The 25,011-nt window shown below is 37.7% G+C and overlaps 1 protein-coding gene across 2 annotated transcripts in view; it reads right to left on the bottom strand.

The window, feature by feature from the left end:
- Nucleotides 1-25,011, bottom strand: part of rims4 (regulating synaptic membrane exocytosis 4) — a 51,481-nt gene that overhangs the window by 12,885 nt on the left and 13,585 nt on the right. For both annotated transcript variants that reach the window (XM_085274672.1, XM_085274673.1), the window contains exons 2-4: nt 9,596-9,740; nt 2,486-2,598; nt 714-815 (exon numbers count right to left, since the gene is read on the bottom strand). In XM_085274672.1, coding sequence (XP_085130798.1) covers nt 714-815; nt 2,486-2,598; nt 9,596-9,740 — 360 coding nt within the window. The remainder of the gene's footprint in view (nt 1-713; nt 816-2,485; nt 2,599-9,595; nt 9,741-25,011) is intronic.

The raw sequence follows: 25,011 nt of genomic DNA, 5'->3' as shown, positions 1-25,011 counted from the left end.
TGGCTCACTAAAATCTGCAGGCAAAACCTCACTTGTCTTTACACTGTACACGGAGTTCCTTTTATCTCTATACCTCCCTTGTCATGACCATGTTTTTCTTTCAGTTACAATATAGTGGTCTATGCTGATTTGTTTGCTTTCCTCTGTTTATTTTCCTATTCTCTTTTATCTCTCCTTCATAGTTTTTTTCCCAGATACTTTTTGTTCCATTTCGGTGAAGGTGTTTAGCTCTTATCCAGTTGGGATTGATGCCTGCTTTAGTATTGTGCAGCGGCGAGGCGCTACAATCAAAGTCAACAATATGATCATTCTGACCAGAGGAGGCATTTAATACTGGACTGTATCTATGGATTAAAATCTGAAGTCAGAGCATCAAGATGCACATTTCACTACTGCATGAGCAAAGACAAATGCAGTTTTTACTTATTTAGTGCATCGCCTGCTTCTGCTCCATTCCCCCCTTCACTCGTCTATTTTTTATATTGTCAAGCACAAAAAGTATGTTTTTGGAAGCTATATCCCATTAGTATTAAATATGCCCTACAGGCTGTTGTGTATGTGAAACTATTTGCTGGCTTGTAAAGCATTCATGTGGAGTACAAACAGAAGTAAAGCAGCTTTATAAATGTTAAATTTCGACTCAAAACACCTCACGTTATGGTATAAATGGTATTCTCTGAAAAACAGAGCTCAAAGACTGATCACAGACAAACCTGGAGGTCCCTTTGAACCTGGTTTCATGGTGAGGCCTCTGGCCTGGACGACCTCCACCTCCAGTCCCCCATTCCGCTCCATCAGTCCAATCTCTACATCACCTGATTGGGTGAAAAAATGAGATTAAAGGAGGTGAATATTAGCCCAACAATTAGTAAATAGTTTTAGAAGAAGATACTAAAATGGATGTGAGACATAATCGTGTAAGATCACTTGGTAACTTCAAGTCAGTTGCTAGACATGTCCAAACTATCCATCATGTATAAAAATGTACATCCTGCACTGGTTTGTCAAATGCCTTTTACACATTGTGACCATGGCCGTGTCATATTATGAAGGTGATTCTGAATGAGAAGCCAGTCACACTGTATGAGCAATCACAGAAGGATCCTTTGACTTATGTCCTATTTTACTTTGCATGGGACCATATCCTACTAAATTAATATCTGACTGCATCAAATAAGTGAAACTAGAGTACAAGACCGTAGTTTCACTTATTGTTTTCTCAAACACTCTCTAGACCTCAGTTCAGTTTGACTTCTTTGCACAACCAGAGAACCAGAGAAATGGCTCTGGTTGACCATTAGAAAGAATAAAAGTACTTGACACATTAGCATTCCTTTTCAGACCCAGAACCCAAATCCATTTTTTATATACGATCCAACTTCCAAACCAAATCTTGGAGCCAAGGAAAAGACGGTCCCAAAGCAAGTTCAGTTTACTGTAAGAGCAAAATACTGCATCACATAGAGCACACTTCTCTCTGTCCAAACGTTCTGCATATTATGTTTTCTGTAGCAATAAACCCAACCAACAATAAAAATCATGGTAAGTTACTTATTAATAGAGTAATAATATAAAGGCTTAATATAAAAACTATTTAGAGATTCTGAAATATCTTGTTGGTCTCCCAACATCAAGCTCCTTGAATTATGTTAAGCAAAATGGTGTGAACTTCAATACAAGCATCTCTGAAGCTTTCTTTTTAATAAGTCATGGTTTTGGTTCAGTCTTAACACTATAATTTATCCCAGTCAGCTGGCTCCTCACAGAAAAAAGCCATAAAGACAGTAAAACATGTAAGAGACAAAGCTTTTACTGCTAAATAAGTAAATATATCATTCATATGTACTCTCTAATCATAGCTCTGTCTGCGTTTTCTTCCAATAATGATCTGCATTTTTTATATTAAAATTGCGTGCACATTGCAATAATTTCTCTCATTAGAAGTAACTTTGGAATAAAAGTTTTAACTAAATGTCCCCAAAATGACAAATGTATTCCTTTGAAAGTGACACAGCTCAGATGAAAGCCAAGTTATTCTGGGTTCTCTGACATTATATAATGTTGGACCAGGCAGCAGGTTTGGAGTGGAGCTGGTCCAGTCAGTGTCACTGTTGTTGGGCCAAGGACACTGTCTGGCTGCCAGTGAGGAAACTGACCCACTTACAGTAAATCACTGCTGTAGAGGACAGACTTCATGCAATATATCCAGTATATACAGCCTGGAAATGAATAAGTGAAGTGCTGGAGATGATGAGAAAAACAGTAAGACTGCTGATTTGTGAGGCACTTTCTTTGCCAATGTAAAATGATTTTAAGGAACCATTTGGTTCAGTTTTATGAGTATAAAGCTTTTTTTTTTTCTTTTTAATTTTCTGACCCAGCCTGTATATCAAAAATGGAAAACACATTTTTATTCTACAGAAACAGAAATGTAAGAAATTGAATTGGCTGTAGCAAAATAATTAAAACTCCAGTCTTCTCTTACCCATGGATGTTGTCGCCAGTGTCTGTCGCCCAACAAACTGGGCTGGTCCCATCCCATCCAGGAAGTCACTGAACTGAGCATCGGATGCCAGACACATGCCACTGTAGTTAAGACTGCAGAGGGAACAAAAAAGCAGGCAGACAAAGACACGGATGGTTAAACATGACCAGACAGTGCTTAATGCAGTTCAATTAGCAGAAGAAAGTGAGTGACTGAAAGATAATGAGACAATGGAAGAGAGGAGTAACAGAATAGGGACAAAAGCAATCCAGAGGAATAACGAGATAGGGACTGAAAAAAAGAAAGAAAGAAAGAAAGAAAAGGCTGATAACCGAATACCATTTATCACTCCCCTTTCAGGTTAGTTAAACTCACAAAATTTTAATTGGCTTCCTGAAACTAGGCTCAGATGTTGGCTCTAGAGTTTGACCCCATGTGTCCTTATTTTGTGTGGTTTTTATGTGTATACAAATCGGCTCAAAGTGCTTTAGTGGCAAACAGCCAGGTAGTAAATATGTGTGTGAGTGTGTGGGTTTATTTGTTCTATGAGCAATAGACGACAGCACTTTTCTTCCATTGCTCTACGAGTCTAACATGATGTGTAAATAAAAACATACCAATGCACTCTCAAAAGTAGGAGCATAGTAAAAGTCAGTTTTCGTCCCTACAGTTTAAGTCTACACAGATATACCCCTCAAGGCTAAAAGCTGGACCTCCACTGTGTACCAAAAACATCCCAGGCAGCAGTGATGTGTCATGATTTATACATTTTATTGGCCTAATCACTGTGACTTTCACCTTGTAGTTAGTTAACACAATAAAAAGGACACCTTTCAGCTATCTTGTATTTTTAAAAAAACATTAATATAGTTCACTAACAGAATAACTTCTTTAGCTAAATTCAGTGTTGTGGATATATTATTTGAATATCTGAATATATTTGATAAGTAATCAGTCTACTAAAGAAACAACATTATGTAATGCTGAAGAACCAACATGAGTCATGAGTAAATTATTACTTTCAACCCTGTCTGAGCTACCAGCTTATTTTCATAGAGGTTATCCTTGCTTCTATGAAAGGACTGAGACAGTGACCTCTGTCTCTGTGCTGGGGGTCAGGGTCAGGGATTTACTTCCTCCTCTCTTCATTTCTTTTGCTGCTTGTTCCAGGACAAAGCTCTCTTTTCATGGACTTTCGTGTCTTTGTACAAGTTGATGGTTTTGCCACAGTAGAGAATAGCCTGCATGCATCACTGTTTGCAGTGTTTTCATTTACAGCTGTAATGTACTTCTCACTCACTGCAGCATGTCGCTGCTCAGTGGTGAGCCACGTGATCACAGGAAAACTAAACACAGCAGAGAAGGGAGGAGGAGGTGGAGCACAGTGTGCCTGCATGACAGGAGAAGTGTTTATGCTGGTATCGATCCAATACCAATACCAGCGATGGTATCGGTACTATCGATATTTAGATCGCTCTACCCACCTCTACCATGATGACAAACTGCTGTACCTCTAAAGGGCCATTTATGCAGAAAGTGAATAGCAGTAATGTGGCATCTATACAGGGTACAGTAATTTTAACAAATGACAAGGAGAAAAACACAATGGTGACATTGGAGTAGACAGGTCCCTGGTTAAACTTTTCCAACTTAGAGTTAAGCGACTGAAGAAATTTCCAATGAAAGCAAAGTGACTGGACCACACTGGACCACCTAGAAATGGCATTACACCCTCAGGAACTGGAAGCGCCTTGTGCAGATTTCTGTGTTGATTTTAATTCCAGAGGAAGTTTGGAGCTCTCCAGTTACTGAGTCAGTTGAGTGTTGGTGACTTTTACGCACTATGCCCCTCAACACTTGACAATCCAACTCTGTCGCTTGTAAAACACTGGCCAAAAGTTGGGACACACTGCAAACTTTTGCCTGGCACTATATTTGTAGTAAAATGCATGCATGCATTTTTGAAGAATTCATTTAAATCTGTAGGAACTTGGTATGTTTAAAAAGAGGCCTATGAGGCAGGCAGTGTTTGTATGCCTTTGAATGACACTGTACATGATGTAAAAGGTCACACAGACATACTGTATATATATTGTATCTGTATCTGAGGTGTGAGTGACAATTGTGAGGGTAACACAACCTTGAAGCATGCATAAAATTGAACAATGAACTTTTCGTAACTTGGACGGTGGCAATAATTTAATTTAACGACAAATGTGCAATGTGACTACTGGTTCTGTAGAGAATTTATTCATTACTCAAAAAACATTTAAGAGAGTGGGGAAAGTAGTATATGTCACATAATTCACCATTCTCTAACAGCCACTTGGAGCCAGTGGCAGTCAACCCATTCTGTCGTTTAGTTACGAGGACATGTTGGTTCTAAATAAAGTCATTAGCCATGTTCCCAACCAGAGACTGAGCAAAGAAAGACAGGAAAGATTAACTACACACATCCCTCTCTCACTGTCATTTCTTTTCCTTTCACCTCTCCTCCTTCTCTCCAGAGCTCTCATTAGTCTCTTTCTTTCCTCCTTTTTCTCAGATTATGCAGTTTGCAGCTGTTTCGAGCCCCACGAGATAACATTCTCTCCTTGTCTCTACTTTTATCTCTTTTCCATATCCCTCTCTTCTTCTTCTTCTTCTTCTTCCCCTCTTTAACCTACATGTTTTTCCACCTTGCCTTCACTTTGATATTTTATCATACTTTATGGTTGCTCAATTTTAAATTATCCCCACTCTCACAAGAGTGCTTGGGTGCACATATAAGGAACAAATCATTATATTTTTTTTTAAACTAGACACTCAATGCTGACTTTGTCTTCAGTTATTAGATTGTTCGAGCAACGTCATACAAAAGCACAAAGTCTAACCTTTAATACTAACTGCAAACCAAGTATGCAAATGCTTCATTACAAAATAATTTAGAAGTCGTTCAGTGCAATAAAGGAAAGCAATTATTTAAATTAGTAATTTACATTCAGGTGGCAGCATATAATAAGTAATGACATGTCAATTTTAGGGGATGAAAGATAATCCCAAACTCTCATTTACATCTCGTTACTTTATCTTTTCCCCTGTGTTGTTTGTATACATCCCATGGACGCTTGGGATCTGGGAAGTTTGGACACCAGATCAGGATCTTGAGCTTTTTGTTGTGTAACTTCAAGTCATTCTTGGACAGCTTATGTGGTGCATTGTCCTTCTTGGAGAAATTGCATCTGAAAAAAAATATTTAAGTGGGTTTTAAGTAACATGCACAAATACCAGGAGGTTTCCAAACAGAACCTTGCATTATCATGTAATGATCAACATTATTCACTTCGAGTGTCAGTGGTTTTATGTGGTAGCATGCTGGTCTATGTATATCACAGCATGTTTTTTTTTCTTCTTTTGTTTTGTTTCTGTGACCATAATGCATGAATGTAATATGCAAAGTATTAAAGTGCTGCATATATGCAATTAACATAATACATCAATTAATATGTTTGTATACTGAAGAAATTACATTCCTAATGAGGTAAAAACCTTTGTATATGTGTATCATGAGTACGCATGCAAAGATATTAGTCAAACAACATTAGCTGAGTGGGTATTACTGGGTGATAAATTCCTGAGCTTTAGATTATGTTAGTGTGTGGGGCACATCTGGGGATTACACTGCTGTTTCGCAGAAATATGACGTTCAATGCAAACCGCAAGTGGGAAACCGATGGGAACTTTGCATAAATATAAGATCTCATACTACTCAGTTTTTTGTAATGCACTGGAATTTAGAACAACAACAACCTTTCATTAAAGTTAAATAAATATGGAAATATATTTGCAGATTTTACAAATATATTGGTAAAAAAAAATCTGTCTTTCTGTTGTTAAAATATCATTTGAACAGAACTACATTTATGTTTTCTGTCATCATTGTCATAAGCTCCACACATACTGCACTAAAATTTAAAGCGTCACAGTGCAGCTGAAGCACTGCTTTGCACCGCTGACAAAGGATTGGTTGTCAGGAGTACATTATAATTTTACAACATGAACCCAGTAAAATGTCAACATGTTTTTTCCTGGATATTTTTTAAAATGATGTCTCCTTTTAGAAAGAGTCACAGTTGTGTGTCTCTCTTACACAAAGACACACATTTCCATTTACCTCAGTTTCCACAGTGAATGTGTGCGTGCATTGGATCCTGAATGGCTCCCACCATAAATCAATAAGCTCATAAGTGTGACTGGATGGTGTTAGCTAACAAAGTGCTTATTCATGACTGTGCATAGAGAATGATGGAGCTTTTCAATCAGCAGACTGAGCCAGACAGCTGACGTAAAGACTGAAATACAGACAGGAAGATGAGCAGTGGTTTGCTGCGGATGATTTAAATGATGCAGTGAGTCAACTGTTGCCAGCTTAATGAGTCAACTGTTGTTCCCTTTAATGTTTTGTTGCTTGCAGCATGGTGCATGCACAGATTTTAAAGGCCCCTTCTGTTTCTGGTTTTATATAATTTTTAATGTGCTTTTAATATATAAAAAAAAAGAACTGAAAGAAAAAACTAAATGAGACAATCATGGAGAATAGAGCTGAACATACTGGAACACCAGTTAGTTACACAATCTATGTGATCTGGTATCTTTTGAACATTGATAGCATTGATTTCCCCAATGTATTTTCCATGTGGGTTATGTTTACAAGAATTATTTTTCATTAACACAAATATGTACAAATTATGTTCATTTCAGTTTGAAAAAGACAATGATCAGTCACAGGATTTAAGATAGAAATATATCTTCCTTGTTCTTGTGTAGAATTAGGGATGTCAAGCATATTGACATTGTTTTGGAAATCTTAAAATGGGAGATAATATAAAGTAAAAACGTATTACTATGGAGCTTGTCTGTTTATCTATATTAAACCAAATAACAAAATACAGAGAAGGTAAAATTCTTTAGATTTCTGTCACAACATACACCTTTTTATCTTGCACAAAATAATCAATATTGAACATTAAAAAAAACACTTGAACTTACCTCAATATGACGACACTTACACTAAATGGAAAAAAGTCCTGGGCGACCTGAGTTGTTCTGAGCTATTGTGTAAGTTATCTTTTGTTTACATTTGTCATATCAACCATGTATAGTATGAACAAAGATGGTAATGGAGCCTGGTGAGTCTGCAAGGCACAGCACTTTGGGACCATGAAGAACATTCTGGGTGTTTTCATAGGATAACAAATTTTATCTAATATTAACCATGTTTCATGTCACATTTGTCAGGGAACTGGGTCTGTGACCCACTATTTTTGAGGGGTTTTTTTTAATTGTTTTTGCAAAACAATTCAAATACATTTTGGTGGTGCATGTCGACATTTTTATGTCGGACAATCACTTCAATAGAAATACATATCAGCAATGTCTGTGACCCAGGTGGCATTGCTTTTTAAACTATTTTTAAATTAATAGTGTGTGGTATAAGTGGTAAAAGGCAGAGCTCCATTTAGGTAAGCTAGACAACATATGACGTGATGCGATGTGTGCTGTGTTTTCAGCTAAAGTGACTTGGATGTGGAAGAGCAGTAAAGACTGCAGAGTTTGAATAAGCTAAATCAAAGAGCCTCGTGTGAACACAGATTTTCTTGCACTCTTTCTCCTTCTAAAACTCTCTTTGTCATTTTTTTTTTTATCTGTGCCTGTAATGCCTTCATTAATTTTTTTTTTACCTCACAGTTATTAAGGCTTCACTGTGGACTTCTAGGAAACAATCAATTAGGTTGTCTTCTTCTTCTTTTCATATAGTTGTGTATGTTGGCTCTGACTGACATCTTCTGTTTGATTTATTCATCATTAAAAAAGGATTTGCTTCTGCTACTAAATAATAAATAAGCTAGCATCATTAAAATCTAGCTAATGAATTCGTTTTTTTTCCCATACTATGCAAAGTAATCCATGTTTTTAAGCAGAAGCTCATAAACAACGTATTTGCATATTCCAAATATAAATGGAATATTAATATGCACACAAACACACTCAATGATGCAATCATCCTCTCGTTATTTTCGTCCCTCCTCTGTTCCTCTGTAAACCCTCCCAGCCTACATCAGTCTGTCTGACTTGTCTTGTTATGTAACAGTAGGAATTCAAGCTGGTAGCCAGGTTGGCAGTTATCTGCATGTGTCCGTGTGTGTGTGTATGAGCGTGTTCAGTAGTACTACACTATTACTGCTGATGTCATAGGTGCTCTGTATGCTCTCTCTCTCTCTCTCTCTCTCTGTCTCTCTCTCTCTCCCCCTGTGCATCAAAGACATTGCTGATGTTTTTCCTGTATGACAGGTAATAGAAACACAGCATCTTCTGATTGCAAAACCTCAACCAAAGGAATCAAATCTCTGAAATTCCAATACACTAAAATATATTCCTTTTTTCATTTTAAGTTTGAATGAACTGAATTTGAATCCTTGCAAAAATGTGCTATTTTCAAAATAGTCTCAGTAGTTTTACTGATATAGTTTAAAGTGCAAATAGATTGTCCAACATCCAAAATGAATTCAGAAGAAAGAAGAAGAGAAATAACGAGTTAACATAAACCAGTGACACACTCCAGGGCCTGATCAACCCTGGTAGGGCCTCCTTGGATGCGGGTGTCTAGTGATAATGGCCGAAACACCCGATGAATCCAAGGTCCACTACTGACTATGTGTCCCAAACTGGTAAAGTGTCTGGGCTGCCTTTCCTCATAACAGCCATCCCTCAAGATTTTCTCCATTTAAAGCAATGCATTATCAGGGACTGTAACACCTAGTCCTTTTTACTGAAACAAAAATCCAATCTACAGCCTAAAGTTTACGGGAAATTGTTCCTAAACAACTAAAATAAAGAAAGCCAAGTAACAGCAACAAAAACTACCATCGAAGGAGGGTAAAACAAAAAGAAAAACAGCTGTAAAAACATATTGCAGAGGACCTAATGTAATAAGTTTGTAGCAGGCTTTTTGTAATTTTACCAAAATGTGGATTTTTTGTGTTGGCTTTTGTTTAGTTTAGTTTTTTCAGACTCAGAATGCTGTATTTGTGGTTAAAATGGTATTTAATTAAAGCAGTATTTGTTACTTACTTCCCTTCGGAGCCATAGCTGTTCATGCTGTCTTCTATGGACTCGTGGCTAGCCTGGCGAACAGTTCGACTGGGCATCTCCACAGCCAGCCCCGTCTCTGTGCTCCTCTGGATAGCTCCCTTCAACTTCCTGCCATCTGTATCCACTGCAAGTAAGCAAACACACAAAAATAAAACCTGAATTCAGCTACATGTGAATAGAGTACAGTGTTGTGTATGTCTGCTAGCTTTAAAATTCTTACAGTTGTTTTAGTTTATACAATCCCTTGTTTCGAAATGTCTACAGTGTTGCTAATGCCGTTACTACGTAAGGATGTTCAGTTTTAGTACAGATTGATATTTACCCTTTTCTTGCAGTAAATCAGCTTCTAATTAAAAATTGACAAAAAGTCACTAAAATAAATAACCTTCAACTATTATACATCTCATCACATAAGCTGAGTACAATAAAACACTCAAATCAACTTTAAAGTAAGCGAGTGACTGCATGCGACTGGCATTTGTTGTGGCAGGATTTTCCTCTAGTTTCCGTTTTTAATATTTCATTTGTAGTTTGGAAAATATAAACAGGAGAGGATGTCAGGTTTGTTTGTGTCCCGCTGTGACCTCATCAGTGTCACACGAAAGACGACCAGAGAGATGAGAAATTTAACAAGGCCAAGGACAAAAGCACCCGATTACTCCTTAAAGCAGGGACATACATCTTGTTGCAAAGTAGCCCACAAAATCGATGTGTGGAGCACTTTATGGGACCACTCTCTGGCTTCAAGGTGTCCTGTGTGTGTGTTTGTGTGTTGATGGTGTTCATGTTGGTTTAGTTCATAATGAAGTGTTTTAGCAGGAGGTCTTTCGACCTTGTTTTTAGAACAGGACAGGAAAGATGTTTTCCTTTTAATGGTCAGGACACCCGCAAGGAAAACACACTAAGACAACACACATTCACCACAGTCGCTCGAATACATCAGCCTAAAACACATTTTAGACCATGCCACATTAATTTTGTGAAGCTGAGTGTTTTTCAAATAAATGCCAAACGTGATTAAATAACTGAATAAAGGGTAAAATCCCCCAAATGAAATACATCTCAACAAAAAGGCACCCACAGTCACACACTCTCACACACAACTACATGGGCACAGTACTGTGAAAGTTAGTTCTGCAATTATTAAAGAGCGACCTAGAATGGTGCTATTTCTATCGTGTTCAAGTGGGACGGGACGCTGGCAGATTTGGGTTACTTGCTTCTTCTTGCTGTCTGGTTTCGTATGATCAGTTATCTCCTGTGTTGGTCCACAGATGCACTGTCATCCATTAATACCAAAGTCAGTATAGCGTGCAGTCCAGAAAACCAGTGAAGGTAAAAATTCAAGGCAGTGAAAGAAATTTTTAAGAAAAATAAAACATAGTACTGGTAGACAGAAGAAAGCTTTAATACTGTTCCACTTACTTAGCATAATTCATGTTGCTTTTAAGTTTTTGATGTGTAAGATCCCTTTTTTTCCTGCATTCACACAGCACTTCCTAGAATTTTGCTGTTTCCATATAACCATTTTGGATTTGATACTGACATCCAACAACTGTTTAGAGAAAAAGAAACGTAATATGTTCTTTGCATGACTAAACATGGGACATTGATTTTTCCTACTATCTAATTAAGCTGCATCTACATGTTAAACAAGCATATTTTCAGAAACTAGACGATGTTACTTGGGAACTTAAACTCTACTCCAGACGACAAACAGGTCACAGACAGTCTTTAAAAGGTCTGACTGAATCAGTCATTGTCACACATCCCTTTCAGAATAATTTCTATCTTAAGTCTATGGCTGATTCCTGGGTTCGTTCCTTGTATAAAAGTTGAAAAAGTCTTGAGTGTGGTATGGTGGCTAAAGGAAAAAGTGTAACTACAGAGAACTGGGTAACACTTTGAAAATGCTGCTCCAAAACCTCACACCTGACATACAGTAAGCCAGGAATTTGATACCAATACCATGCTTTACACAGCACAAACTTCTATTAACCGATGAACCAAATTTCTAGTGCCACCAATTGCCTAAAAGCTACACAAATTGAACACAATTCTCAGTAACTAAAGTTACAGCAACTGAACCTGATTCTTAGCCAAACTGATCAAACTATACCCGAACCAAAGCAAACAAACAGGACAGCCGAGTGTGGACCAAGGCCAGTTCACATATAGCCCTGTGGACTGAGTGCAACAATGTGTAGCAGCAATAATCCTTCAATATCATAAACATATACAGGCACAAGTCAGTAATATGCATCTGCTGCAATTCATATCTCAAGCATTTATGTAATGTTTCCATTCAGAGAGATTTATATTATAATACAAGCTTAAAGCTCCAAGGTTATAAAGATAATGAGCGACAGAAAATTGGGTCAGAATGCAGATGTAATGCGTGTGACATGGTGAGCAACCTGAATATCCACATAAAAACCTTTAGAGTTGTAAAATAAGTTTCCTAATCCTAATCTTACCCGGCATCTGGATTTACGAGCAAACAAATCTGCTTTACTCCCAATCCTCCTGCCAAACTATTGTGGTAACAAGAGTCACAAGTCTTGCCAGTCTTTACTAGTATCTCCTTAACATTAAAAGGCCTTTATGAAGTTTCAGACTTCTAGCAAAATATTGCTGAATAGTTTATGGTTGCAATGCCTTTCAAATGCTGTGTAACACAAACAATTTGTATTATTTGCTGTTCGCACAACTTTGCTAACTGCTAATGTTCAACACAGGTCCTCATTGTGTTTTATAGTAGATAGAGCAATAAGAGTATTTGAATGTTAGTCTGCTAATATTTGCTGGCTGAGCAGTGTTACATTTGCTGACTTTACTTGTATTTGTCACGGTCCTGGGTCTCCTGACCCAGCGTTTTTAGTTCTTTGTGATTTTTGTATTATTGTACTTGTGTGTGATTTATTCTATGGCTTCTAGTTTTGATCCCTTGCCCTTCATGTCTCTCTGTGTCCCCTCTGTTCTGTGTAATTGTGTGTCTTTGCATGTTTGAGTTTCTTGTTTTCTGTCACTCTGCATTGTGCATTATGTTCTCATGGTTGGTTTTTTGTTACTCTCTCTAGTCTAGTCTCTTGTGTTCCCAGCTGAGTATTTCCCTGTGTATTTTGGTTCTTAGACCTCTGCCTTATGGTTTATGTCTCTGTATTTCTTAGTTGCTGTCTCCACTGTGTCAAGTTCGCGTCTCTGTGTGATACTTCCTGTTTTACTTTGATGGTCCGTGTCTCATGTGAATGCGTCCTGCTTTGCTTGTCTCGTCAGTCCTGATTTCTCCCAGCTGTGCCCTCCTTCTGTGTCTCATTCCCCTCGTTACTTCCCAGTGTATTTAAACCCTGTGTTTCTCTGAGTCAGTGTCGCGTCGTCCCTCATGCTGTGTGGAGCGCCCTGTGTGTCTCTCTGTGAGTTTTCCAAGTTCCCAGTTTAGATTAGTTTGTATGTTTTTTCCCTGCCAGCAAATAAAGCTGAGTTTTGAGTTCACCTCCCTGAGTCTGTGAGTCCTGCACTTTGGGTCCAACTCCTGCCTGCCGCACAGCGATTCATGACAGTATTGCTATGTTTTAGCTAGGCAGCTTTACTCACAACAAGTGCTTTTAACCAAATCTACCTGTCGTTTCTGGAAAACAAGTCCTTTCCATTAGTTCACTTCTGGCTAAATCCTCTTATTGGACAGTGGCACTCTTTGTAAGATATTGACGGCTAAGCAAAGACATTCACTTTGCTTGTGTTTGAATTTGTGTTCTAAAAAGATTCTAACAAAAAAATAGGGCAAGAAGCAACTCCTGCCACTTAGCAGCCATCTTGTAAAATGAAAATGAAAAAAGTAACTCAATTTCTCTTTGTCGTAGAAAAGGTTTAGGAAGGTTTTTTGTCTCTTTTTCTGTACAAGTTTGAATTCTGTTTTACATGAGCATATTTATAGAGCTTTATTCATGACAAGTCTCGTGTTAATTCATGTTATAGATCATTAAGCCAAGAAACAGTTACAATGAACAAGTTTTCTTCTTTCTCATCTCTTAATTTACTGCTTTACTGCTTATTATTTACATGAACAGTGATGCACAAGTCAATGAGGAAGTGATTTGGGCACAGCTTGTGTCACCAGCAGTGACACGGATATGGTTGCCATGGACACAGATGCCATTACTATGGAGACTGCAGTCAAACCAGAGACAGCGGTGAGGATGTTCTGTGAGCATTTTAACACAGGGGCATATTATTAGCTTGCTTCAGTGTTTGTGTGCATGTTTCCATTATGTTGTGTTATGTAGACACAAAACATGTGGAAACAACTTCTACTTGAAAACAAAATTCTGTTGGTAGAAATTCTTTGTTTTTAGGATAAAAACTTGGTTAAAGAAAATATTAGCTTTGGTTTGAGGTTAACATTATGGGCTAAATATGGTTATGCTTAAAGTGAGTCTACCGAAAATGCATTTAAGTTCATGTTAGGTCCTCTGAAGTAATGGAAACTAGATCGTGTGTGTGTGTGTGTGTGTGTGTGTGTAGCCTCCTGTCACCTCTTGTCACGGGTGGTGTATTGAGGTGGAGTAGAGTTACATAACTAATACAACAGGTGGGTAATGGCCGGAGACACATCTACCACTCTGGTTTGCTGCAACCCTTTTCATGCCACTGATGGGATATTATCTCTGTTCACTTCAATCCAATTGAACATGCTTTATCTGCAGCAGAGTGAAAGGCAATCTTGCCAGGCAATCAAGATAAAAGATTAAAATTTAGAGGACTGACAGTTTTTTTTTTTTTTTTTTTTTTTTTTTTTTTTTTTATTTGCAGCATTTCTCCACTGATTTGTCCCCAACACTTTGCACAAAACATTAGGCCTGCGATGTTTTCTCCTTTCTCCTGCCTGCCTGCATCTTTGCATCTCTTTCAGTGCTTTCAGTGAAGTCACATCAGTTACTGCATGCTAACAAGTCATAAAAATGACAGAAAACCTTGCTACATATATACAGGCAACACCACCAGTCAAGACTAAACATGGCCTGTAACTGAACGACAGGAAACTTTTAGCTGTATGCAGTTTTTCCTATTTTTTTTGACAATCAGTCCAGCGACCAAAACTCACTCACAGGTCTATGCTGTCTGTGTTGAGCGCTCAGTGGATCTGCGCTCGACAGTGCAGACAGCATCGTCAGAAGGAAAATTGATAAAATAAATTACAAATGTTGTATTGTTCGATACATATGCGTACCGAACCGAAAGCACTGTATCGAACGGTTCAATATCGATACGAATATCGTTGCACCCCTAATATACACATATACATATTGTCTAAAAATGTGTTTGTTTTGATTCAATTCAGATATAATCACCCTGAAATACAAATGTTTACTGATATGACGATGACAGATGTTGGTCAGCCAGCATCTGCTTAGAAAGCCAAGCCCGGCCACTTTTCCTTCTGAGACCAGCTGCTGTTGTTTATTTGTTTCCAGATGCCTCGGGTCTTAAGTCTGGTGCAGTCATTTGAAATCTGGAAGCTCACTGCAAAGGTTCCTTCTGTCAACTTGAATTCTCTCCTTTCTTTCACTGCATCCCCAACCCTGGTCCAAGTGCAAGTGACCTGTCCTTCCTTTCACCTTAAAACGTTTTTAAAGTAATCAAATGTCTGAAAAAAGTAAATCTTTGTAAAAGTGAAGAATTAATATCAGAATTGGGTATTATTCCCCTCAGACATGATAAGGTTTACCTAATGCTCTTGAAAGGTGAATACCATTTCCCCACTATCCTAAATGTCATCTCTATATAAATATCAGCAAGGGCATTTCTCCCAGTCTTTTCTCCTCTCTGTTCTCCACCTCTGAAAGAGGGGGAAAAAAGAATAAAAATAAAATCTCACTCCAATCTAAAATAGCCTCCTGCATTTCTGGTGAATGTAGTTCACAGCGTGTGATGAAGTGTGCCTGCTGTGATGTAGCACAAAAAGTGTCTGAGGTGACGCACAAAAGTTGTGATGTAGCAATCAGTGAGCCAGGACTCATTAGTTTGTCTCCCAGCAGAGAGATATTAATGAAAGCAGAGCAGATACAAAAATAGTCGCTCTCCATTCAGACAACTTATCTGACCAACATACAGACAGGGAGACTTGTAGACAAGGTAGGTCATACCTTGTGGCCTAACTCACTCAATAGGCAGATATTTCTGCAGTGAATTGGGATCTGCCTTAACATAAATCTCCCAAAATTGATTTCAGACTTTTACTGGTAAAATGTCTAGAAATGACAAAATAAGTATTTGCTTGTGTTGTGCAAATATGTGTGAATGTTTATGATAGAGTGTAAGTTAGTTTAAGGCACTTTGACAGCAGTAGCGAGAATCCCATATACAAATAATATTCATGAATATATGTCAAATATGTCCTTAATTAAGACAAATATGACATGAAAGGAGCAGCTGTGTTAGAGGTGGCTTGCAATGTGGCTTGCAGATACTGTAGACAGCAGTCTCAGGCAGCTTAAAGCAGCTTAAATAGCATGCTCTATAGAAGTTTTGCACTTGCAAAGTCACCAGCATTATGAATCATTAATGTATCTAAAGTACTTAAGAAAACTGTTTTTTAAAAATCACTTCATGATTCACAACTTAGGAGACACTGCCAAATATAATCTTGGCAGTGTGGTCAAATTTTCTATGTACAGCTACAGACAACATCTCTCCAACTTTCCAAACAGCATCACAAATACATCCCCTTCTTGCACAGTGGGGTGTTATCATGTCAAAGCCCTGTCAGTGTTACTGCCATAGAGTGAACTGTAGCATCATATAACTTCCCTCTTTTCTCAGGAAGGACCTTTTTTTCTGAGAAACCCTTTATAAAGTTTAAAAACTCAACTTCACACACTTCTGAGGTCCTCCTAAATTGTACTGTACATATTATAGCCAATTTAAAAGCAGACTCCCTGCTTATTTTAGTTCTGCAGATAAATTTTTTTTAGCAATTATCTATATGTAATTTGTCAATCAGGTTATTGTTTCCATTCTTCATAACATGACATATGCAAAAATGTGTTAATGCATACTTTGTTGGAAAAGGGACAGTCATCGCTGCATGTCTGAACCTCTGTGGATGAATCAGTGGTTAAATGAAACTAAATGGATGTACAGCAATATCCAGTGAGTGAAATTACTTTGTCACCAGTAGACTATTCATTACAGAAAGAGATGATTTAGCATAAGGTGCCTGTCAGATTGAGAGGATTCTGGGAGGCGCTGAGAGAGTTGCATTTATTTAAAAAATGACTTTCCTGGTAGCGGTACTACAGACGATGACGAGCGATGACTAAGGCTGGAGATGAAAAAGAAGCTGCCTTTTCAAAGCTTTGGCACCACATATGATGGGCAAAGCAGAACACTGAACGCCGGAAGAAGGAGTCAGCGCTAATTACTTTATTGGTAGATAAGCATTTTTTTAACCTTCCTAGAAATTGAGGGTTTTGCTGAGTGTGCTATACTATTTTTGAACACTGGGGAGTACTGTCACAGTCTTATGTGTTTGGCCAGGAGATACCCCAGTTTGAATGCCTTGCTCAAAGATATTAGGATAGATTAACTGACAAACAATGTTTCAGACTGATTATAGTATCAGGATAGTTTTGCTCAGCTGCAGGAGTTTATTGGCACAGCTGCTGCCCGTGAATTAATCAGTTTCTTCTCATTTAAGCAGCAGTGTGATGGCACCTGGGTCCCTTGTACACATGCCTCTACCACAGTGATTGGTGCTCCCTGTTTACAGGCTATCTAACCTAACACCAAGATACATGACTGTTTGGTAAGATGGTCTTTGTACAGTTAGTGTATGTGCATAAAAAAGTAAAGCTGCCTCACTAACACAAGATCGTGTTTGTAGTTAGAGGACACTCGCAGTAACAGTCTTGTTACACTAGTTTGCACATGAAACGGAACAAGATGGGGTGATAAAGTGGTAGCCACCCCTCATCTCACTTTAAACGAGGATGTGACTGAGGCCAAAGATTATCTGACATCAAACTAGACATCCATCAGATCATGCATGTAGTCACAGCTGAGAGGTATTTAATTAGTATGAGCAGGCACTACTAATTAAGTGTACCATACGTACTTATTTCTGCATTTCCCATATAAAGTTGTATTATTAGCTACAGTATGTAAGTACAGATTCTCACAGTATGTACAGTAGTATGTGCTTGTAAAGTGTGTCTCAGTTTTTCAAAATAAAAATAAAACTTGTACACTCAATAAAGTAGGGAATTTTTTTATATTCATATTAGCAATTTAAGCAGAAGATAGATGTAATGTGGAGGTGCAAGGTGAATTTAAGGGAGTGACTGAGTGAGTATATTCGCAGGCTTTTATGGTGTTCGTTGGGCCTCATTAGCTGACCATCCTCCCAGGTCAGCCCAGTCTATTGATGTTGGCCAGGGGAGCATGTTGATCATGCATCATGCAATCTCTGTTTTAGCATATATACTGTATATTTAAATCAATACTGTATACAACAACAGCTCTCAGAGAGCACTAATTGGTAATATGGAAATCCATATTGACAGAGATTTTAAGATCTAGAGTGGTTTTGTGAAACTTTATGATGTCATTGTGACTTTGTAGGGCATCATATTGGAAACATAAAAAGTGCATTTTGCTGTTCTCACCAAGCCCTCTAATATGACATATTACTTGATACCTTGATTACTTGATTCTTAAAAAAAAATTTCAATGTCATCATTGACCTTGAGTGCTAACAATGTTAGTCAAGGTCAAATGCTTAGCCAAACTAGGTACTCATGTTCCCCGAGGCCTAGTATATTGCTGTGAAGTTTGAAGACGCTCCATGAAAAACTGTGGGTAATATAACATTTTTACAGATTTTCAGATTTGATGTGATCTTTACCCAATTTTCAAGAAGATTAAATCAGCTCACATTTATATTGGTGCCATCACACAAAACCTGAAAATTATATATTGAAAACTGTGCACACTAGACTGCTAACAAACTCCTTTCAGAGGGAGAAATATAGGTGCAGTTAAGGAGAATGAAATCAAAGCTTTCTCTTCTATGTACATGCCTTATCTGTTATCTCCTCTCAGGTGAAATGAAATGTCCCTGTGACCTGTGAAAAAGTTATTGATGAGCTGCCAATATTCTGATTAACCCTTTATATTGATTGAAAATCTCAGTTACAAAGATCTTCATTTGTCATTGGTTCATTAGTGAACTTGCTGCACTCTGGTTGACCTCCTCCTCCTCCAACATGATGAAAAGCCATATCGTTTTTGCAAGACTTGCCGAATACCTGTTTGGTCATTTATGAGCTGCCAAATATGCTAATCTATGGATTCTACAAGATTTACAGTGGTACACTTTGGCACCAAAAAATCAGCAATAAATTGTTTTGTGTTAACTTTTACTTAACCAGGAGATTTTTTTTAATTTTATTTTTCCAATAATGTCCTGTGCCTCTAGGTTATGTAAGCTACATGGTGTAATCATCTGTATCAGACTTGGTCTAGCACATCTCCCAGCATCCAGTTACTGTATCTTTTTTTCTTGTTTCCTTAAATCACTTTTAATAAGTGCCCAACACTTATGGCTACGAGCAAACCTCAAGCCGTGCTTTTTAGAAATAAGTTGGCATTTGTCATCAGCCGTTAAATGTGACAATATTGTGAAACAGGTCAGGCCATCTTGGTAAGTTATTCTGTCTCATGTACAGTACACACTTCTCAAGTGGTTTTGCTACTGTTAACAGAGTTAAACCAAAGGAGCTGCCTGGGTAAGGCAATCAGAAGCAGGAAGTATTCTCACATCGGCAGCTTCAGAAGTCACATGGGCATTGTACTAGTTAGCATTTTCACTAGTGAATAATTCTTTTAAGCTTTAAACTCAGTCATGATTCACTACTCATTCACTCGCTCATGTATATTTATGCAGCTTTTTGTTCCATGAACTGTGCATGCATTTCAAAGGAAGCTGAAAATTTGAAGTTCTATACTATTGTGCATAAGAAAACAGCAGGGACAGTATCAAATACCATTTAATGTCTACACTAAATTTTTATATTGGCATGCACAAAGTAGTACCAAACACAGTGTATGTTGTATTTAATAAAGGAAAGTATTGACTTTTAATTAAGGGGATTATTACGAAGTTATAAGGTCATGTAATCAACAAAGTAATACAATTCATGCTGTCATGAGCAATTTGATTATATTTGTTGTTAAGATCTTCTAATGTGGGCGAACATCATATACTACAAACACTTAATAATAATAATAGTGGACTGCATTTATATAGCGCTTTCGGAGCCCTCAAAGCACTGTACAATTCCACCATTCATTCACTCTCACATTCACACACTACAGTTGTAGCCACAGCTGCCCTGGGGCAGACTGACAGAGGCGATGCTGCCATATCGCGCCATTGGCCCCTCTGGCCAACACCAGTAGGCGGTAGGTGAAGTGTCTTGCCCAAGGACACAACGACCGAGACTGTCCGAGCCAGGGCTTGAACCGGCAACCTTCCGGTTACAAGACGAACTGCCAACTCTTTGAGCCACGATCGTGCACTCAAAACGCTTTATATAACATGCCTCATTGAATCATTCATACCAGAACTTTTTTCTATGCTTTTTCTACCCAAGTGCTTCCTGTCTAACATTCACACACATTCCAGAAAGAAACTTGGCGTTCAGTATGTTGCCCAAGGATACTTTAGCATGCAAACTGGAGCAACCAGGGATCGAACCATCTACCAGTGTATAACCTGCTCTACCTCCTGAGCTACAGCCAGCCCAAATCCCTCTGTAAGACCAGCTAAACACTCACTGGATAAAAATACTAACAGAACCTCATTGAATCATTTCTTTCCATCCCTGTGGCTTCTGAGAAAAAGTGCTCAGTCTAGTGACATCAAGGAAGATATGAGGACACTGACGTCAGCATACGTATGCATTATTTACTTGAATACCACTTCCACACAAATCTAAGATTCTCATTGCTCTGATTTGAACATACTGGATGACTGTTTCTCATCTATAAAACATTTATTGTGTTAGAAGAACAAGCGATGTTATATTCAGCAAAAGGCTAGTTATTTTCCGATAGAAAGACAAAGAGAGACAGGAAGAAAAAATAATGTAAAGAGGCAGGGCCTCTTGGAAGAAGAAAAATATCTGTCAAGATGGCGAGTTACAAAAGAGAAGAAGCCCAAATTAAAAAGAACAAGACAGAGTTTGAGTGGCAGGATCGAGAGCTACAGAAAAGATAGAGATAAAATGAAGGGTTGGCAGCATCGATGAAATGTGATAATGAAAGGGAGAAAAAAAGAAAGATGATTTATTTCTGCTCCTCCATACTGTAAGTACTCTGCCACTGAAGCAATTTAACAAAGTGATAAACAGCTTTCCAGAGAATTACACAACTCATATTTATCCTCGTTGTCTGACAGACCCCATACACTTAACTCTTTTTTTTACTCTTTGATACAAGCCAAAGCAGCTAAAGGAAGTTTATAAGACACTCACATGATAGAAAGAAATGTAAAATACTCAGTTTTTAATTATTTTTTACAATTTTATGTAATGCAAAGCATGTTTGATCACCATTAAAACTTTTTTTCAATATTTACATAATTTTGTGTAAAATGCAAAGAACGGCAGAGTTTGTTATTTTATGAAATCCCTATGGTGGTAAAAACTGATATGGAAAAGATATATATAAATCTTATAAAGTTTGTATCTGTCTTGTGTGAAACTTGTATGAAAAGCATACAAGAGTGAAAACAGATATAAGATCCCTTGAAAAATCATATAATGAAACTTGTATGTTTTGGATACTTACTAAAACAATATATGAAAGTAATGAGAAAGTGGCCACTTTCATGAGTAAATCATGTAAGCCTTATATGATTTACTCATGAAAGTTTTTACTATTTCTTTTCCATATGGGAAGATTCATCCATTCGTTTTTGTCTGCTCTTACAGTTCCGGGTCATTGGGGGCGGAGCCTATGCCAGCTATGATAGGGTGAGAGTTTATCATAAAATATGTTTTTTTAATTACAGTTCTGTTGTTTTTACAAAACAAGCCCTATGAATGAAAACAAGTCCCATCCATTGGCCCCTTAATGCAGTGAGGTCAACCTGTACCCTTACCGGGAAAACAGCCTCAAAGTATAATATTTCCACCTCCACGTGTGACTGTGGAGGTAGATAGTATTCACTTAATCCAAACACTGCTGGTTGAGTTAATGCCAAAGAGTTTGATTTTGATTTCATGTGACCACAGAACTTTATCCCAAACCATCTCTGTATCATTTGCCTGTACATGTTCCCTATGCTTGCAAGCATAGGGGGCCTTGGGCGCCATTACCGGTGTAGTGTGTTACCAATGGTGACACACTACACACGAACAAGGCTCCTCCTGTGTAGTTTTGGGCTGATCCACAACCCCTTCTCATGATCATCCTCACCCCATGAGGCAAGATCTTGCATAGAGCTCCAGACTTAGAGCATTTGATGGTCATTTTATAGTTCTTCCATTTCCAAATATTCGCACCAACAGTTGTCACGTTCTCACTAAGCTCCTAAGCTGATGGCCTCGTAGCCTATTTAACCCTTGTATAGGTCTATAATTTTGTTTCTGACATCATTTGACTTTGGTTGTGCCCATGGTGATGGAGAGGTTGGACTGGAAGAAACTGATTCTGTGGACAGGTGTGCTTCATACACATGGTAAATGGACTGGTTCACACGCATTCATGCATTGGAGAGCAACTTGGAGTTAGTTTCTTGCCAAGGATATTTGGCATGTAGACTGGAGCAGACAGGTATCGAACCACCAACCTTCTGATTAGTAGGTGACCTGCTCCACCACCCAAGACTTCAGGAGGATCAGGAGGATCTGTAATTTAATGACTGATTAATTGCAATCTGTGTGCCATGTGGGCACAGACTGGATTCTTGCCCACTGGAGCCAGAATTCAAATACTTATTTCACTCAATTGCAGGCAAACAAATTCATAACTATTTACTTTTTGGGTTTTTTATTGTTTTTTTTTTTTATGAAAATACTTTGTCCTATCAGCGTTTTTTCATCTAGTACATCTGTTTTGACTCTAACCTGATAGTTTTTTTTTATTTTTTTAACGGATCAAAAAGGAAAAAAATCTCGCAGTTTACTACATGCAAAACTTTGCAGTCTTGTAGCCACTGTACTAGTGTTAACATCAGCATCCCAACATGTTCTGACTGTTACTCTAATGATTAGCAGTTTAAAGATTTTTGACTTGCAAAGTTACCATAAGGCAAAACATGCAGTAAGTACCATTGGAGTTTAGTGTATTAGCATCCCAGCATTTGCTAATTGGTAGAAAAGTGGATGTTCAGTGCTAAAGACTGTACTGGACCTGAGGTACAGTACAATGCAGAACAATACATGTTCAGAAACCAAAAAATATTGTCCTCATTAAGATAAAAAGTTAAAAAGACAACTTTTTAAGTTTAAAAAACTGATTAGTTTCAGGTAATCAAACAGGTCCCTGTACAATCTGAAAAGGAAGCATAATAAAGTCAGATATGGTGTAGGATTATCTTATCAGACTAGTGTCTGAACCAGTATAACATTTCTATCCAGCACATTATCAGTGATAATATCTTGATCAAATCAATGGCAGTGCAAGAACCCTTTTTCTACTTACAAGCGATGACTGGACAGTTTTCTTGTGTTGCTGCAGGGAGAATAAATCACTTTAAGGAGCACCAATTTTGTTGGTCCTTTCAATGAAATAAATTTAACATGATTTTGGCTAGTTCTTTGATAAAGGACTCACACGTGCACACAAAAAGCCCTTGTGTAAGCACTCACTCTCACATCCACACAAGAGAGTCCTCTAACCTCTATTACAGCTGGCACTATGGTGATTTGTTCCCGCCAAGGTCTATATTAGAACCGCAGGGCAGTGAAGAGGAATAACTGGTCCAGAATGGAAGCAGAGGCTCCAACAAGCACTTTTTTTAAAAGCAAGAAAATGCCTGAGCAAGGACTTTTGAAAATAGACTCTGAAGAATCAAGTATAACAATGAAATTAGAAAGAAATGGTCCAAAGTTGAGTTAGATCTATATTAGAATTATTTTATACGGACACTAGAGGTCATTTTTAAGGAAACCTTCTCCAAAATATTATAAAGTATTTTACACATCATAACTTAGAGTTGACCTGAAAAAGCACATTTCCTTTTTTACAAGTAGTAACAATCCCAAAACTTATTTTCAAAGTATATTTTCTTGTACCAGCTAATCCAAGCTCACTCTGATATTCTAACAGCTGTTACAGTTTTAAAATTTCATAACGCCAGATGACAAATTGTCTTGTTTTTAATGGATTATTGATAATCTACTGTGTGCACCCCTGGTTTGTCTAAAAATAAAAAAGGACCCAGTAAATAAGGATGTATAGAAAAAGACAGGTTGCATATGTTATCATTAAACAAAAAGCCTAACATCTGTGTTACTTTCTTTTCTTTAGTTAGTCCTCTATCACAGTAAAATGAATTATCTTTCAACATTTTGACAGAAATGTGGATAAAAAAGAATTATGGATACTTTTTGTTCTGATAAACTAGCGAAATATCACTACAAAAGTCTTCGTGTCCTTAAGGTGCTGTTGGAGAGAAAATTCTTGGTGGTAAACTGATTCTTGGGGGATTGTAAATGGCGATTAATAGATGTTAAAATATAATTAATTAATTTTGAAATGAATGCTTTCAATTATATGAAAAGAGACCACAAATCCCCAGAGCTGCAAACAGAATTTGGAACACTACTGAGAAAATATCCATGAGCATATCTTTGTACAGTGATGGACTATTTTCTACTCACAAAATCTCTCCCAATGAGAGGACATCATATTAGATTCAGTGCATGTTACATACATCTTTACAGCAACTCCTAATATTCATTACAGAAACATGTTCCATAGAAAATTCAGTTAGAGCCAGTGAACATCTTTACACTCAGTTACTTAGTGTAGATGCAACACTTCTGCAAGAACAGAGACAAAAAGCGTTGGATAATCTGAGCTTAGTCGATCCAATAATAGCATCAGATAATTTTCTAAGCTTTTCGCTATGTAGCTTGAGTTTATTAGCATTATGATACCAAACAAACGGATTGTAAATGTTACTGCTAAAATTCTGAGACATCAGTAGGTGGAGCACATGTTTATCTTCATGCGGTTTCATGAAAAGGGCTCTTTCGCGAGCATTTCAAATTTAAGAAATTCGAGTAAAACTAAATGAAAGCGGTGGCTGTGATATATTTTCTCTTAAGTGTTCACAAATTAAAGCATCAGAAGGGGGAGGTCATGAGGAGGGGAGGTGGGGTGGT

The sequence above is a fragment of the Mchenga conophoros genome, linkage group LG5 (genome assembly GCF_057382185.1).
Source record: "Mchenga conophoros isolate Kocher_MC1m ecotype Shallow Benthic linkage group LG5, M_conophoros_male_GT1.1, whole genome shotgun sequence".
Taxonomy (NCBI): Eukaryota; Metazoa; Chordata; class Actinopteri; order Cichliformes; family Cichlidae; genus Mchenga; species Mchenga conophoros.
This window is presented reverse-complemented; position numbering and strand designations above follow the sequence as displayed.